The sequence below is a fragment of the Rhinopithecus bieti genome, unplaced genomic scaffold (genome assembly GCF_001698545.2).
Source record: "Rhinopithecus bieti isolate Rb0 unplaced genomic scaffold, ASM169854v2 scaffold_18354, whole genome shotgun sequence".
NCBI lineage: Eukaryota > Metazoa > Chordata > Mammalia > Primates > Cercopithecidae > Rhinopithecus > Rhinopithecus bieti.
The window spans coordinates 5,115,397-5,134,597 of record NW_016809835.1 but is presented as its reverse complement, the minus strand read 5'-3'; the positions used below and the strand labels follow the sequence as shown (position 1 = coordinate 5,134,597).

Genomic DNA, 19,201 nt, shown 5'->3' with positions numbered 1-19,201 from the left:
AAAATAATTCATGTTAGCCCCTCTATAGTTTCTATGGGTCCCAAACTAAGAGGCTGTCTTCTAATTTTAGATATGGTGTTGTTCTCTATTAATTATTTATACTCATGAGTGGAAAATATAGCTAAATTTAGCAAAAAAGTGCCCCAATTTTTTTTTACTTTTAAATTTTTCAACTTTTATTTTAGGTTCAGGAGTACATGTGTAGATTTGTTAAATGGGTGAATTGCATGTTGCTGGGGTTTGGTGTACAAAATGATTAGTCACTGAGGTAGTATACATAGTACCTGATAGGTAGCTTTTTGGCCCTTACACTCCTCCCACCCTCTACCCTCAAGTAAGCCCTGGTGTCTGTCGTTCCCTTCATTGTGTCCATGTGTACTCAGCGTTTAGCTCCCATTTATAAGTGAGAATATGTGGTGTTTGGTTTCTCTTCCTTTGTTAATTCCTTTAGGATGATAGCCTCCATCTGCATGCATCCGTGTTGCAGCAAAGGACATGATGTTTTTGTTTATTTGTTTGTTTGTATTTTTGAGACAGAGTCTCGCACTGTCACCCAGGCTGCAGTGCAGTGGCGCGATCTGGGCTCACTGCAACCTCTACCTCCCAGCTTCAGGCGATTCTCCTACCTCAGCCTCCCAAGTAGCTGAGATTACAGGTGCCTGCCACCAAGCCCCCCTAATTTTTTTGTATTTTTGATAGAGACAGGGTTTCATTATGTTGGTCAGGCTGGTCTCGAACTCCTGATCTCATGATCTGCCCGCCTTGGCCTCCCAAAGTGCTGGGATTACAGGCATGAACTGCCTGGCCTTGTTCTCTTTTTTTTTTTGGACTATGTAGTATTCCATGAAATACCCAAATTGTAGACATCTTGTTATTTGGCTTTGGAATATAATACATATCTAAAAATACTTGAAATTAATTTCAAACCATGAAAGAAGAAATAGAAGTGATTCAGAATAAATTTTGTTCGGAGAATACTAATTTTTTTGTATCTGAGTAGTGTCCATGGATGGAAAAAAATGGCATACTGGCTTGGATAGACTCAAGGGAAGTTCTTGTGCCTGTGACAGTACTTACAATGGGCAGAGAGAAGTTTCTCCTGTCTCTAGCTGGAAACATACCAACTGTAACTAACAGTATTCTTTGACTAGTTTGTTGGCTGGTCATGTTTTCATGCACTGTAATTAATTCATTTTTGGGTAGAATTCATTGTTGGAAAGTCCCAGTTCTTTTACCCTTTAAAGATACGCAGAATAAGTCTAAACTTCGAAACTTTTCATCAGCATACTGATTCTTCAAATATTTTAAGAGTAGATTTTTTTTTTTTTTGAGACAAGGTCTGGCTCTATCACCCAGGCTGGAGTGCAGTGGTGCAGTCTAGTCTTGACTCACTGCAGCCTCTACCTCCCTGCAACCTCTGCCTCCCGGACTCAAGCCATTCTCTCTCAGCCCCCTGAGTAACTGGGACTACAGGTGCATGCCACCACGGCCGGTAATTTTTTGTAGAGACGGGGTTTTGCCATGTTGCCCAGGCTGGTCTTGAACTTGTGAGCTCATTGGCTCTGCCCATGTTGGCTTCCCAAAGTGTTAGGATTACAGGTGTGAGCCACCATGCCCAGCCAAGGGTAGCTTTCTTGCCTCCCTTCCCCAGTGGGAATTTTTTCTCCCAATTTCAGTTCCTTATCTGGTGTACCATGGTTTCGAGATCTTTTGCCCTCTTGGCTTTCTCCGTTGGAGGCATTCCAGTTTTGCACTGATTTTTTTTTTTTTTTTTTTTTTTTGAGGTAGAGTCTTACTCTGTTGCCCAGGTTGGAGTTCTGTAGCGCCATCTCGCCTCACTGCAACCCTCACCTCCAGGGTTCAAGCGATTCTCCTGCCTCAGTTTCCCGAGTAGCTGGGATTACAGGCACGTGCCACCATGCCAGGCTAATTTTTTTTTTTTTTTTTTGAGACGGAATTTCGCTCTGTCACCAAGACTGAAGTGCAGTGGTGCAATCTCAGCTCACTGCACACTCCGCCTCCCGGGTTCATGCCATTCTCCTGCCTCAGCCTCCCGAGTATCTGGGATTACAGGTGTCCGCCATCACACTCGGCTAATTTTTTTTTTTTTTGTATTTTAGTAGAGACGGGGTTTACCATGTTAGCCAGGATGGTCTCGATCTCCTGACCTCGTGATCCGCCCGCCTCGGCCTCCCAGAGTGCTGGGATTACAGGCGTGAGCCACCGCGCCTGGCCCTTTTTTCCTTAAGATGTGCCCCTTGGAAGGGAATAAAACACTGCAGATACTGTCTGATCCATGAAAAATGGGATATTTTACCATCCCTGGATGGAAAATTTATTTCACCTTAAAAAAAACCTTGGTTATGGTTCATATTTAATCTAGTATCATCTAAATCTCAAGGTCTTCTTATTTGTCTCTGTCCTGCAATGAATAATTTAAAAACTATAGTGCAATGCAGTGAATTTTATTTTTCCCCTAGCTCTATTTTGGAGTAACTCATTAAAGAAATATTTGGACAAATAAAATAAAATACCTAGGTATAAACTTAACCAAGGAAGTAAAAGATCTCTACAATGAAAACTGTAAAACATTGATGTGAGAAATTGAAGAGGACATAAAAAATGGAAAGATATTTCATGTCCATATATTGGAAGAATCAATATTGTTGAAATGTTCATATTACCCAAAGCAATCTAAAAATTCAATGCAATTTCTATCAAAATACCAATGACATTCTTCACAGAAATAGAAAAAAAAAAATCCTAAAATGTATATGGAACCACAAAAGACCCAGAATAGCCAAAGCTATCCTGAGTAAAAAGAACACAACTGGGGAAATCATATTATCTGACCTCAAATAATACTACAGAGCTGTAGTAGTCAAAACAGCATGGTACCAGCGTAAAAACAGACATGTAGATCAATGGAACAGAATAGAGAACCCAGAAATAAATCTATACATCTACAGTGAACTCATTTTTGACAAAGGTAACAAGAACATATATTGGGGAAAGGAAAATCTCTTCAATAAATGGTGCTGGGAATACTGGATATCCATATGCAGAAGAATGAAACTAGACCTGTATCTCTTGCCATATAAAAAAACCAAATCAAGAAGGACTAAAAACTGAATCTAAGACCTCAAACTATGAAACTATTAACATAAAACATTGGGAAAACTCTCCAGGGCATAGGAGTGGGCAAAGATTGCATGAGCAGTACTCCACAAGACAGGCAACCAAAGCAGAAATGGATAAGTGGGATCATGTCAAGTTAAAAAGCTTCTGCATAGCAAAGGAAAACAACAAGGTGAAGAGACAACCCACAGAATGGGAGAAAATATCTGCAAATTGTCTATCTGACAGAGAATTAATAACCAGAATATATAAGGAACTCAGACAACTCAGTAGTTGAAAACACATAATATTCTGATTAAAAAATGAGCCAAAGATCTGAGTACATATTTCCTAAAAAAAAGACATACAAATGGCAAACTGGTATATGAAAAGATACTCAAAATCATTGATCATCAGCAGAATGGAAATCAAAACTACAATGAGGCCAGGCACCGTGGCTCATGCCTACAGGGTGGCTGAGGTGGACAGATTGCTTGAGCTCAGGAATTCGAGACCAGCCTGGGCAACATGGTGAAACCTCATCTCTACAAAAAATACCAAAAAATTAGCTGAACATGGTGGTGCATACCTGTGGTGTGGTGGTGCAGTCACTGCAACCCCCACCTCCCAGGTTCAAGCAGTTCTTCTGCCTCAGCCTCTTGAGTAGTTAAGACTACAGGCATCCGCCACCATACCTGGCTAATTTTTTGTATTTTTAGTAGAGATGAGGTTTCACCATGTTAGCCAAGCTGGTCTTGAACTCCTAACCTCAGGTGATCTGCCCATCGTGGCCTTTCAAAGTGCTGGGATTAAAGGTGTGAGCCACTGCGCCTGACCTTATGTGATTATTTACCCTGATGTGATTATTATCCATTGTATACTGGATCGAAATATCTCATGTACCCCGTAAATATATACACTGTTATGTACCCACAAAAATTAAAAATAAAGGATATATTGGGTAGGCATTTTACTTCGTCAGTGTGGGGAAAAGAAAGAGAGATCAGCCTGTTACCGTGTCTATATAGAAAGAAGTAGACATAAGAGACTCCGTTTTGTTCTGTATTTGAGATGCTGTTAATCTGTGACCCTACCCCCAACCTTTTCCTTCAAGAGACATGTGCTGTGGTGACTCAAGGTTTAATGGATTTTGGGCTGTGCAGGATGTGTCTTTGTTAAACAAGTACCTGAAGGCAGCTTGCTGGTTAAAAATCCTGCCCGTCCCTGGGCAATGGAACATCTCGGTGTGAGACCTGGTTGTATGCTCTGTTTACTGAGATAGGAGAAAACCACCTTACGGCATAAGGTGGGACTTGCTGGTGGGACTTGCTGCAATGCTGCTAAAAGGTTTATGGAGATGTTTGCATATGCGTATCAAGGCACAGCATTTTCCTTTGAACTTATTCATGTCACAGAGATCTTTGTTCATATGTCTTATTGTTAATTTTCACCCTAAAATGATCCTGTTGTCCTGCCACTCCCTTATCTTTAAGATGGTAAAGATAATTATCAATAAATACTAAGGGAACTCAGAGACCAGTGCCGGCATGGGTCCTCTGTAAGCTGAGCGCCGGTCCCCTGGGCCCACTTTTCTTTCTCTATACTTTGTCTCTGTGTCTCATTTCTTTTCTCAAGTCTCTCGTTCCACCTAAGGAGAAACGCTGACAGGTGTCGAGGGGCAGGCCACCCCTTCAGTCAGTTGTTATATTTCCTATTTTTTTTTTTAACTTTAGCTTTAAAACACTTGACTTCATTTTATTGTGTAGTAACCATTTAAAATTCTGAAGAAGAGGGGTCATGGCGTTTAGATATAGAAAAGTCTGAAGAAACTTTATTGCAAGGTTTAAAAACATTTAACTCCTAAGGAGTGACTGAATAATCTGGTTGTTATATTCTATAATTGTATTACACTTAGAAACATCATGGATTACGTTGGCCTTTTGTCTTGACCTTTAAAGCTGGCCACCAGGTTAAACCCTCTGGAGACAGATCGTGTAGGCTCATAGCTGAACTCGGCCACTTCCTAGCTGTGTGAACTTGGACAGCTTACTTAACCTCTCCACATCTGAGGCTCCTCATTGAGAAAGTGTGTATAGGAATACCTGATTCATAGGATCATTTCGAGGAATGAGATGTGTAGAGTGTTTCAACACAATGCAAGGTGCAAGATAAGTAATCAGTAAATTTGGTGGTTCTCTTGTTATCATTGGAAAATACATTCTGAGTTTAAAAAAATGATTGTGAATGGCATTTTGAGGTTATCCTTTTGTAAATTAAGACCTTTCTTCCTAGCTTCCATCTCCAGGTGAGCTGTAAGTGCTTGGAAGGAAAGTAATCAATTGTAGACCTGTATCACAGTAATCAACTGTAGACCTGTAGATCGCTGATAGCTGATCATTTGGCTCATCCTCACTTTTTACCTGTGCTGAAAAAGTAGATTATTTCTCTCTGGAGTTCTGAGCCTGGTAGGAGAGAAAGATGAAGAAAAATGAACATTATTATATATTATGTATTGTTATGTGATAAGTATATTAAAAGATTTATGCACAAGGTACTTACCATAACAGTCCCTCAACTTATCTCCCTTCATTTCTTCCTACCAATCCAATCTATATGTAGCTGTCAGATAATTTGTCTTAAAGAATAGCGTTGAATGTCTCTTCCATGCCCGAAGTCCCTTAATGGCCTGCTGCTTGTATACCAAGTGAAGTCTAAACTCTTTAATCTAGGATTCTTGGCCTGCTATGTTCTGTCCTTAATCTATTTTCCTAGTACTTCCACCACCATTTGTCTTTATATACCTTAATTCTCTTGGTAAATCCAACTGCTTGCCATTCTCGGTGTACTTTCAGTCATCCATTCAGCATATTCTTTTTTTTTTTTTGTGAGGCGGAGTCTCACAGAAAAAAAAGAGGGCGCAATCTTGGCTCACTGCACCCTCTGCCTCCCGGATTCACGCCATTCTCCTGCCTCAGCTTCCCGACTAGCTGGGACTACAGGTGCCCGCCACCACGCCCGGCCAATTTTTTGTATTTTTAGTAGAGATGGGGTTTCATCGTATTAGCCATGATGGTCTCGATCTCCTGACCTCATGATCTGCCCGCCTCAGCCTCTGAAAGTGCTGGGATTACAGGCGTGAGCCACCATGCCTGGCCTCATCATATATTTTTTTTAAGGGTCTTCCCAGCTATCTGCCTGTTGAAAGGCCATCTGTTACTTTTTGTCTAGCAGCATGTTCTTGTTCATCTGCAGCAGCTCTTCCTCCTAGTACCAGTGTGTGGTTTATTTATACAAATTTTTATTCAGTCATTCATTTATTTAGTAAATATGCTTTGAAGTTAAATAAGACTACTATCTCTTGTCCTTTCTTCCCATGGGCCTGCTACCAATGAGAGGTAAGAATTGTACTGAATCTGGGTAAATAAGCCCACCTCAGTTTGCAAGAGAGTAGCATGAGCAGGTTAATGAGGCCATGGCTCCAAGTGCAGAGCTGGAGAGGCCCAAAAGGACAGAATTAGAGAATCTGTGGTTCAGAGGCTGACGTTTTTCCAAATTGCTGAGATACTCTGCTACATAGTGGCAGCCCATGGTTATATTTCTTAGTTGTCTAGTGAAAATACTAGGGAGTTTGGTCCAGTAGTGGTGGGGATTGTGACTCAGCAGAATATTTTGCAAATGGTATGCCAAAATTAAGTGCCAAGTTTTGTTTTGTTTTTGCTTTTGATGTGAGTTAGACATGTTTCCTTTAAAATGAAAACATCAGTCTTCATTGTTCTAAATGAGACAAATCTCTGTGCTATTTTATGTTAAAAATATCTACAACAGTGAACATATAGTTTAGACTCCTGTTTTTAAAAATTGGTTGTATTCTGGAGGTTTACTATGTCCGACCCCTTTTAACTTCAATAGAGTCCGTGTATAGTCAGATACGTGGAAGAGAAGCTAGGATAATGTAAGGAATTTTATATTGTCAATGTTGAAATGGACACAATTTTATGGTTTATTAATTTAAGTACTTATTTTATCCTTCCTGATCTTTGTACACTGCTGATTATAGAGTATTTAGTAGTCTGGGTTGTGAAGTACCAGAGTTGCTGACACATTCCACAGGCAAATGTATTACTTTACTGTACTAGGGTATGTAGTAGGGTCATGTGGAAGCTTCAATTACAAGCCCATTTCTGTTTCTTTCTCTCTTAAATATCTATTAATTTATTGTTAGACTTCTGCAAATGTTTTGAGGCATGTAAGTAGCATTCTCTATATCCTGCTCATAGAATATAGATAGTAAGATAATGATTTATTATCCATTCCGGGTGTGGTAATTCAGTATGTATTTTGTGTTCCAGCTGTTGAGCACCTTTGAAATAATCTTTTTTTTTTTGTTTTTTGTTTTTTTTGAGACAGAGTCTCGCCCTGTCGCCCAGGCTGGAGTGCAGTGGTGTGATCTCAGCTCCCTGCAACCTCCGCCTCCCGGGTTCAAGCGATTCTCCTGCCTCGGCCTCCCCAGTAGCTGGGACTACGGGTGCCTGCTACCACGCCCGGCTAATTTTTGTATTTTTAGTAGAGATGGGGTTTCGCCATGTTGGCCAGGCTGCTCTCAAACTCATGACCTCAGGTGATCCACCCGCCTCGATCTCCCGAAGTGCTGGGATTGATTACAGGCGTGAGCCACCGCTCCCGGCCTCTTTATGAGTTTCGTTTTAGCCTTATGAGTCCTGCTTTGCCTCCCCAGGGTAGAACACTAAAAGTTCATATTCTGTCTCCCTTGGAATTAGGATGGAGGCGTGTAACCCAAATTTTGCCTATCACATGTATCCAAGAGAGACTGCCCTGCAAAGTGAGCTACTGGAGGAAGGAGGCCCTAACGGGATTTGACTTTCTTCTCTTGTGTTTCCTCCCTTGGGGCCCTCTCGTCTTCCTTCACCTTACCAGGAGTAATTACTGTTAACAGTATAATGTATCCTTCCAGACTTTGCTATACAAACATATTAATCTTTTAAAAAACTTAGCTGGGTGTGGTGGCATGTGCCTGTAGTCTTAGCCATTCAGGAGGCTAATGTAGGAGGATTTTTGAGTCCAGAAGTTTGAGGCTATAGTGAGCTGTGATCGTGCCACTGCACTGCAGCCTGGGTGACAGAGTGAGAGTCTGTCTCTAACAACAAACAAAAACAAAGCAAAAAACGAATGTAACTAGGCATTTTTTCAAAAAAGGTTGAGTGTTTTTGATGTTTGTTTTCCTGTTTTATGAATTTTCTATTCATGCCCTTTGTCTATTTATTTACATCTTAGCTTAAAAAAAAAAAAACTTCATTGTTAGTCTGTATTAAGGTATTAGATTGTATAAATCATATTGGTTACAATTTCCTCTGAGTTTTTTCTTTATAGATGCAAAAGTTTTGGGCAGGGTGCGGTGGCTCACACCTGTAATCCCAGCACTTTGGGAGGCCGAGGCGAGCAGATCACCTGAGGTCAGGAGTTCGAGACCAGCCTGACCAACATGGGGAAACCCCATCTCCACTAAAAATACAAAAAATATTAGCTGGGCATGGTGGCATGTGCCTATAATACCAGCTACTTGGGAGGCTGAGATGGGAGAGTTGCTTGAACTGGGGGACGAAGGCTGCAGCTAGCTGAGATCCCACTACTACACTCCAGCCTGGGCGATGGAGTCAGACTCCATCTCAAAAAAAAAAAAAGTTTTGATTGATTTTTTAGTTATTAGTTGTAGCAGTTTATTCCTTTCTCAACCAGAAGGAATTTTCCTCTATGTGTTCTGTATGTTCAGGTAATTTGCCCATGGTTACACAGCTAGTAATCCAGTTTGGCTCAAGAATACGCTCCCTTAACCAGTATTTTATACCACCTTTCACACACTCTCAAAATCCTTTGCAATATAGCTGGATTTTGCTTTTGAAGGCCTAAAACATGTCAAATACACAGTACTTTCATGCTTAAATGATATCTAGGAGCATTTTCCTGTACAGGAAGAGAGAATTAAACCTTGAGTTGGAAAGAATACTTGGAAAACTTCCTCTGACATATATTAAGCAATCTTTAACCATATTAGGGCTGCCTAAGGTGCTATGCTTTCAGACATACCAATGTGATGGAAAAAAAACGGACATCGGAGTCAGACTGCTGGGTTCAAATACTAGCTCTGCTGCTTACTAGTGTGCCCTTGAACAAGTTACTCAGCCACTTTGTGTCTTTGTTTCCTTTTTGGCCAAGTGAAGAGAATTAAAACATCCACCTCATGGGTTTTTGATAAAAGTTACATCAGGTAATACACATGAAATGTTCAGAATAGAACCCGGCACGTAGTCCACTGTCGGATTAGTGGTTATAACTTCAAAAGACGGTTTTGCTTCCTACTTGAAATAAGAAGAGCCAACAGGTATGAATCCCATTCAGCTTCCTGCTCCATTACCTAATTTATAGACAGTCATAACCCATCCATAATTAAATGTTTTTACTTTCCCAGAAAACAGAAAAGGATTGCTGTACAGTGTTGAGGCCCATCTGATATTTTGATAGTTGTAGCAGTTATTTTTTTCATATTCAAAAACTTGGCTCTCATAGTAGAAAAAGGTGAGTGGTTAGAGGAATCTAGCATTTAGGACCTTGGGGCAGGAGCGATAGAAGAAAAAGTAAGTAAGGTAAAGATGATGAACTGATATAGTACAGGGCCCAGGTTAATTAGAGAAGGAAATGATGTTAGAAAACAGAAAGGTGGGCGCAGTGGCTCAAGCCTGTAATCCCAGCACTTTGGGAGGCCGAGACCGGTGGATCACGAGGTCGGGAGATCGAGACCATCCTGGCTAACATGGTGAAACCCCGTCTGTACTAAAAAAAATACAGAAAACTAGCTGGGTGAGGTGGCGGGCGCCTGTAGTCCCAGCTACTCAGGAGGCCGAGGCAGGAGAATGGCGTAAACCTGGGAGGTGGAGCTTGCAGTGAGCTAAGATCCGGCCACTGCACTCCAGCCTGGGCGACAGAGCGAGACTCCGTCTCAAAAAAAAAAAAAAAAAAAGAGAAAACAGAAAAGGGAGGAAGGAAGAGGAATCATAATAAGGTTCAGAAATAAGGTTGAGAGCGTTGCTGATTATGTTGCCTAGATACCTAACCTATTCTCAGTGTTGGAGAGACAATTGTGAGAGGTAGGATCATGACTTGGATTGGTTGAGATAATTATTTTTTTTTTTGCTTGAGATTTCTTTCAGCTCTGTAGTGTACATATTTTTTTTTGGATCTGCCTCTCCCCACAAAGCCCCCAAATAATAACAGTAACCTGTAAGAATCATGAAATAATTTAGGAGCTGAACATGTAGAATACGTTCCCCTCTTTTAAGAATATAGTTGGCATCCAGTAATGAACAATAAGTAGGGAAAAAAATCACAATAATTTAAATTTGTTTTCTAACTCTTTTCATTCTTTAGGGCATTCATTCTGTCAAATACATATTTTTTTTGGGAAAAAGGAATTATTAAAAGGTAGATACAATATAGCAGATGCTGATGATCTTAGATCTCTTATATAAGAGGTCTTGGTATTATGTCTTTATACAGCTTACCCTGGATTAATGAGCATACCATTTGCTTAATTTGTAAATTAGTTTGGACACTTTTTACACTTCGCTGTCCATTCTGTGTCAGTTTTTTGATGAGTTCACTTAAGGCTACATTAAGCTTTCTCATTCATGTAGAATCTAGTTAGGCCTTTTGGTTTATCTCATGGACAGAGCATAAAGTACTTGACAGAATTTGATCTGACAGCTTTACAGTTACGTAACATAGAACAGAAGCTTAAAAACAACAAAAAAGAGAAGCAAGGGATTTATCATAGCAACCTATATTTCTCTCTGGAACTTTACCGCCCTTCCACTGCCTTTCTAAACTAGTAGCAGAACCACTGTTAGGCTAGCAGTTTACATAGTCTTAAATTAACCAAGACTCCAAAACAAACAAAAAAATAATTCCAAGCATTTAGAGGTGAGAAGGTCTTTAGGATTATCCTGTCCAGTTGCATCACGTTACCAATGAGAGTACAGAAGCCTAAAGAGGGTAAGTAACTTGCCTGTGGTCATAAAGCTGGTTAGTGGCAGAGCTGACCCCACAGCCTAGGTCACAGAATTCCAATTCTGCTGATCTTTCTGGTGTAATATGTGAATAGAATATTTAATAGTATCATTATATTTTACAAAAGAAAATGTTATGTAACCATGACAAATACTATATTTGATTTTGCATATTTAATAAAAATAATTATATTTAAAAGTATATCTGATTGCCTGGGTTCATATTTCTTTAGCCTTACTAGTGGTATGATGTTAGTCAAGTCTCTTGAATTCCAAAACTGTTTCTTCATTTATCAAATGCGGCAGATAGGAGTTCTTTGTTATATAGTAAATGTGACAGTCTCTCTAAAGTCTGATAAAGGGATATTTCTCAGTAAAGGTTACCTGCCGCTGTTACTGATTTATAATAATAGTTTCTAATTCTTTCATCTTCCTTTAAATTCACATAAAATTTAGCACTGAGAATGGAAACAAAAGTATTGGATTTAAGAACAGATTTACAAACATAAAAATATTTTAGAAGAGAGATATAGGTGTGTGTGTGTGTCTGGGTCTTTGGAATTAGGGAAGTGTTTTCCAGTTTTTTTAATATTAAAAGCTATGATGGATACAGTTGTTTTTAAACGGTGTTCAGAAATCACAATATCTAACTAAGGGGTTTCTCCCCTGGTGGTCTTCTGTATGCAAATTTGAGGGTATCTAAATTGTCAGACTCCAGGACACAGGGTTGTTTTGTATTTAAATAACATTTTGTATATTAAAAAATAATCTTTGACGATAATAAAAATAAGCCCAGAAGTTATTTTTTCTGTTAAAAAACTTTACTTGAAAAAGAGAATGAAGAATCACTAATTTCTGTTTTCATACTTTAGTGATGTTCTACTTGCCTTTAATCTGTAGTAGTGTCTTTTTGTATAGTACTGTGTTTTCTAATGTGCTGACATACTACTGGCAATTTGGTAGGTATCTTAAGATTATATTCAGGTGAACACTTGTAGGAAATTTAATGCTGATTAGGAAAATGTATAATCTAATATATCAAATTGGTGGTTTCATAGGTCTTAGTATTTTTCGCTTTATTGTTGCACGCAAGTCTTAATAGTTTAGGGTTAAAATATTTCTAAAAAAGTGAGTTGAGATTCTGATACATGCTACAACGTGGAAGAACCTTGTGACCATTATGCACAGTGACATAAATGCGACACAAAAGGACAGTTATCCTATAATTTCACTTAAATGTTTTTAGAATAATCCATTTCATAAACAGGAAGTAAAATAGAGGTTACCAGGGGCTGGTGGGAGGAAGGAATGGACAATTATTGTTTAATGGGTACAGACCATGTTTAGGGTGATGAAAAAGTTCTGGAAATGGATAGTGGTGCTGGTTGCACAACATTGTGAGTATACTGAACTGTATACTTAAAAATGGTTAAAATGGTAAATTTTGTTATGTATATTTTATCACAATTATAAAAGGGGAGCAGGGATGGGATGAGAGGAGTGCATTTTTTTTTTTTAAGTGAATTGAGGAAAACATAGATAGTGATATAGGTACTTGACACTCAGAAAAATGTTGATGGTGGTATGCAAATTATTGAAGTTGGGACAACACTGAGAGAGGAAAGATCAGTGGACTTAGGGGTACCTGTCCTGTGTTCCAGTCTCACCCCTGCCATGACCTAATAGGGTGGGCCTGTACACCACTCTTATCTAAGGCCTGTTAGGACCTCACACAGTGGCTCACACCTGTAATCACACTGGAGGCTGAGGCAGAAGAATCGCTTGAACCCAGGAGTTTGAGACCAGCCTGGGCAACATAGGGAGACCTCATCTCTATAAAAAAATACAAACCAGCTGGGTGTGATGGTGTGTGCTTGTGGTGTTAGCTACTTGGGAGGCTGAGGCCAAGACTTCTAAGACTATTTGCTACCCTAAAGTTCTCTGATTGTATGTTATGACTTTGGGTCCTTTATTTAGATGACCTAGTTTGCTTATTTAATAGAATTTTATCCTTTTCAATGATCAAACTAAAATAAAATGCATATTTAGAATTTTAAATATGAAATTAGCATTTAAAATCTTCTAAGAACCATAGTATCATAGTAACAGTAGGTGAAAAAGAAATCACTTGTGAACTTGAACTTGCTGTTCTATCAAACTCTTACGTCCATTTTGTGTTCTTTATGCTGTCATATTATTTTTATATGGTTGTGATTGACCATGATTTTGTAGATAAAGTTTCTGGAAGCAGTCTTCAAATACAAATTTCCATTTCATGCTTTAATTACAATTGCTCTTAGTAAATGAAAAATTTAAATGTGTTTCATCCATACTTTGTTTTGGTAGCTAATATTCAGGTGAATCTTTTGAATTGATTTAAGTGGAATACGTGACATTAATTCTCTTGAGCCTCATCTAGTCAATGATATGGTATAATAAATGTCTCAGTGCTTTACTTGGATATTTGAGTCTTTGATACAATTATATGAATATTATATATTTGGGGTCTTCTCTGTAAGAGAAGAAAAACAGTTATTACGTTCTGTTTTCCTAGTCATACTTCTTTTATCCACTATTGACCATTTGTTTTGTGTTTATAATTTCATCTACAGTTTTAATCTTCATTGGAATTGTTAGATCTGACTGTAGAACATAATATTATATTTCCGTAGTTGACTTTTACATATTGAATTTGATAGAAATACAAATATTTGCCCAAGCTAACAAAGAAGCTTCCTTCACAATAGAGCTACTGTTTTATTTTGTGGTCCTTTTCTAACTATAACATCTTACTTGCATAAGCTCCTGGTTGATCTCTCCTGAAATTCATAGGCTATTTAAAAGTTGACTGGAAATCTTGTGGTATTACTTCCAGATCATTTCACAAATTTTTCTTACCTTACCTTTAATTTAGACATTTACATTTACTAACAGTTGAAATGAATTTGTACTTTCTGTTTTAAGTTTTGATTTTAAAATCAATTTGATTTAGAAATGTACATATTTATATAAAATTAGGCTCCCAACCATATGTACATCAAGTTTTAAAGTCCTTAGGACCTAAATTTCAGATTAGGGTAAAAATAGTTCCTCTTATCATCATCATATCTTCAAAATTCAGGAAAACATACTCAATTATTAACTGTTATGGTATATGTCAATCCTGTCTCTTTTTTTGGTGTTTCTCTCATATTTCCATTAGATTTTCAGTTTCTTGCCTTCTAATACTTTTGTGATAAAATAAGTTTGAAGGTCATTTCAAAGAGGAAAGTAACTTTTAGTTGATCTTCTGCCTTTCCCTTTGTAAAACTGTTTTAAATAAAAATTGAAGAGGTTATTGGGTAAATGCAAACTAGGTAACTTTTAAAACAAGATATTCTATACTAGCTTTATACTTCCTTTAAGAACTAATAGCTTAGTATTTGATGTCTCATAAGTTTATTTTTTTATTTTTTATTTTTTTGAGACGGAGTCTTGCTCTGTCACCCAGGCTGAATTGCAGTGGCGAGATCTCGGCTCACTGTATACTCCATCTCCTGGGTTCAGGCGATTCTCCTGCCTCAGCGTCCTGAATAGCTGGGACTACAAGCATGCACCACGACGGCCAGCTAACTTTTTGTGTTTTTAGTAGAGATGGGGTTTCACTGTGTTAGCCAGGATGGTCTCCATCTCCTGACCTCGTGATCCGCCTGCCTCAGCCACCCAAAGGGCTGGGATTACAGGTGTGAGCCACCGCACCCGGCCCATATGTTTATTTTTTATTTAACTTTTTATCCTGGAAATTTTTCTTTTCTTTTTTTTTTGAGACAAGGTCCCACTCTGTCACCCAGGCTGGCACGATCATACCTCACTGCATCATCGAACTCCTGGGCTCAGGTAATTATCTCACCTCAGCCTCCTGAGTAGCTGGGACTACAGGCACGTACCACCATACCCAGCTAATTTTCATATTTTTTATAGAGCCAAGGTCTCACTGTGTTGCCCATGCAACATAGTGAGCTTCTGAGCTCAAGTGATCCATCCTCCTTGGCCTCCCAAAGTGCTGGGATTACAGGCATGAGCCGCTGTGCCTGGCCTTGTCATGGAAATTTTCAAGAGTAAGCAAATCAGGATACCCTCTGCAATGCATTGACATGTCTTATAAGTTACTTTTAATTGATATTTTCTTTCCATCTTACTTTTTTTCTGTAAACTCCATGTCATATATATTTGGAAGAAACTGAGTTATTCTAAACTTGGTTGACTGCATATTTAAGGCATCATTTAACACATTTTTCTAATGGCTTGGTTAGATTTCTAATGGCTTAGGTCCGATTTTCTTGTTGCATCACATCAGGATGCAGTAGGGTTGTCTCACTTTCGGTAACATTGGTTAGCCTGGGTATATAGACCTAACAACAATGACCACATATGTCTACCAGAAAACTCATGCGTGAGTGCTTATAGCAGCTTTATTTATAATTGCCAAATATTGGAAATAGCCAAATGTTCATCAACAGTAGAATGGGTAAATAAATTAACTGATAGATGCATCAGCGTTCATGTTTCTCATGGAAGTAATGTTGAGTGAAGAGAGTTAACACATTAAAGAGCTGAATGATTTCAAATATAAGAAGTTCAAAATGAATGAGCAAAATTAATGTCTCATTTAAAAATAAGATAGACGGATGAAATAATACTACCTATTAAAGAAGTCTTTTCCCCGCCAAATGAAATGTCTCTATTATTACATACTCAATTTCCATAGGTATGTGTATTTCTGTATCTTGTTCCATTTATTTATTCACGTGCCTGTATCACATTGTTTTAATTATAGAAGTTTTATAAGATGTTTTAATCTCTGACGGTGCATTCTTCTAGCTATTTTTGCTTGTCTGTTCTTTCAAATTAATTTTGTAATCAACTTTTCTTGCTTCAGGAAACAATAAAACCTTAAAAGTATTTCATTAGGATTGCATTAAATCCGTAGATTATGTTAGGGAGATCCGGTACCTTTATGATGCTGAAGCTTCCAAGAACATGGTTTTTCTTTCCTCTTGTTCACTTTCAGGAATGCTTTGTAGTTTTCCTCATACAGATTTTGTACTGTTTCTGTTGTTGATTTTAAGCCTATTTTGATTTTTGCTGTTGTAAATGAGGTCTTCTTCTCTATTTATACTTTTTTTTTTTTTATTTTTACTTTGCCTCCCCCCGCCCCTTATTTCTTCTTACTGTTATGTTGTGTGTATGAAGACCCGGTTTCTGTATGCTAATTTTATGTCCTATTTTACTGAATTTTCTTGTTGTTTGGAATAGTTTTTTCATGGATTTTAAAAAATTTTTCAGTTAAGTATATTATTTGCAAATAATAGATATGGCAGTAGCTTCGCTTCTACCCTACTCTCACCCCGGTTATTATACCTCTAATTGCTTTCTCTTGTCTAATTGCATTGATCATTGCTTACATAATGTTATATAGTAGTGGAGTCCTTGTGTTTCTAATCTTTAGTGTTAAAACTTTAGTGTTTCCCCATTAAAGATCTGGCTTAAAAAACAAATAACAACAACAACAACAAAAACCCAGCTATATAGGCCTGGCATAGTGGCTCAGTGTCTGTAATCCCAGCACTTTGGGAGGCCAAGGCAGAAGGATCTCTTGGGCCCAAGAGTTCAAGGTTGCATAGAACAACGATTGCACCAATGCACTTAAGCCTGGGCCACAGAGCGAAACCCTATCTCAAAAAAAAAAAAAAAAAAAAAGCTGTATATATGAGAAATATAACTTATATACCATAACATTCATCTATTGCAACCATACAATTCAGTGATTTTTTTTTTTTTTTTTGAGACACTCACTCTTTCATCCAGGCTGGAGTACAGTGGTGCGATCCTGGCTCACTGCAACCTCCACCTCCCGGGTTCAAGCGATTCTCTTGCCTCAGCTTCCCCAGTAGCTGGGATTACAGGCACCTGCCACCATGCCTGACTAATTTTTGTATTTTTAGTAGAGACGAGGTTTCACTGTCTTGGCCAGGCTGGTCTTGAACTCCTGACCCCATGATCCACCTGCCTCAGCCCCCCAAAGTGCTGGGATTACAGACGTGAGCCACTGTGCCTGTGGTGATTTTTTAGATTTTTTGTTTGAAATTTATAGGGTTGTGCAGCTATCATCACAATCTGGAACATTTTCATTATTCCAAAAAGTTCCCTTGTGTACTTTTACAGTGGCTTTTATGTTGAGTGGTTTATGAGAGTATATTTTATATGTGTATTTTTGTGTGTATGTACATATTAATATGTCCTATGCCTGTGTGACCATATTTATTATTTAAGGAAGTATCTGTTTATTTCATTGCCTGTTTTTAATACAAATGAATAATGTTTGAAAGTTTTCTTTTTGACATCCATGGTTAAATCAGCAGGTTCAAGTTGTAGTCTGTGGGCATAGTGAAACAGAAAGATCTTGTTACAACAAAATATGGCAACATTGTAGTAAAATTTATTTTCTGTGAGTAAAGGAAGATGGCATTTCATATTCTGAATCGTTTGTTCCATATTGTTTGTTAAAGAGGATGGCATTCCCTGTGGATATGCTGGAAAATTGCAGCCATGAGGAATTGGAAAATTCTGCTGAAGATTACATGTCAGATTTAAGGTGTGGGGACCCTGAAAATCCAGAGTGTTTTTCTCTTCTCAATATTACGGTAAGGTGTTCTGCAGTGGTTGTTTGTCATCAATCTTTTCAGTCCAGTTTATACATGAAATAAATATCCTTTTTTTAAAAAATCCATTTTAAGTGTTAATCATTAATTTTTGAAATCTTTACAGAAATCTGTTCAGTAAAATGGATAAATATTGATTGATCAGTTTTTAAAAAGCCAAACTCCACAGGTTATTGCTACTTGACTTTATGTCTTTAAAATTATATGTGAGAAGTTCACCAGTTTTGCTAAGACTGTTTACTGTATTTGAGCTACTTCAGATTTACTTTAGATTTAGAATTTGTGAGTTTAGAAAATTTTTTAATTAAAAAATCAGCAAAATACTAAACTACGCATTTTTTGTGCCATGAATCTTTTCTTCCTTTTTCTAAAAAAGTAAAATAAAATTTTCTAGTCAGTAAATTATGATATTTTGTGATAGAAAGATCATTAGACTTGGAATCATTAGTGTTTCACTGTGAACTGTGGTGGACAAATTCCTTAACCTCTCTAGGCCTCGGATTTTTCTTCTGGAAATACTTAATTCTTGAGTCTTCCCCAGCACCAGTATTTTTATAATTCTCTGAATTGTAATGTTATATCTAAATAGGGAATAAGTGTTGAATTAAGTGAAGACAAAAAAATATTAAAGCATATTAATAGCATGAATCTTCCCAGAAAAATTAATTTACTTGACTGCTTTTTTTTTTTAACTAGAAAATGGGATGTCTTTCTCAAGTAGTCTAAATAACAGATAATAAATTATAGTTGTTTTTTAATGACTTTGTGGGCCATATTATAGCTTTGGTTTTTATTCAGATATGTGACTAGAACATAATATTTATTGAAACAACTTTTCATATTTTCCCTAAGACAATAAAATTATTCCAAAAGGGAAGTCTATCTGATTTACTCTTTTTTTTAGGGACTAGAAAATAAAGTTAATTAAAATTAACATAGGAAAAGTTTACTACCTTGATAAAATATTTTTTTAAATGTATTTTCTTAACAGACTGTTCACTAATTTTTATCAATTCATCATTTCAGATTCCTATTAGCCTGTCAAATGTAGGCTTTGTACCTCTTTACGGTGGAGATCAGACCCAGAAAATTCTTGCTCTCTTTGCACCTGAAGATTCACTGACAGGTCTCTTTTGCTTAATTTTATAAATTAAGAAATTTTCTTCAAACTGTTAGAAACGTATTTAAAAGGTAGCTACATGAAGGAATTTGTTTTTTTAGAAAAAGTGTTTCAAATTGTAATTTTAGGAAAATGTAATTCTTAATTGCTTATAGCTAAATTTTCTCATACTGCTATAAAGAACT

General features: G+C 37.6%; 1 protein-coding gene across 6 annotated transcripts in view; it reads left to right on the top strand.

The window, feature by feature from the left end:
- FAM169A (family with sequence similarity 169 member A) overlaps positions 1-19,201 on the top strand; it is an 88,669-nt gene that overhangs the window by 8,126 nt on the left and 61,342 nt on the right. For all 6 annotated transcript variants that reach the window (XM_017890577.1, XM_017890576.1, XM_017890579.1 and 3 more), the window contains exons 2-3: positions 17,744-17,878; positions 18,923-19,022. In XM_017890577.1, coding sequence (XP_017746066.1) covers positions 17,744-17,878; positions 18,923-19,022 — 235 coding nt within the window. The remainder of the gene's footprint in view (positions 1-17,743; positions 17,879-18,922; positions 19,023-19,201) is intronic.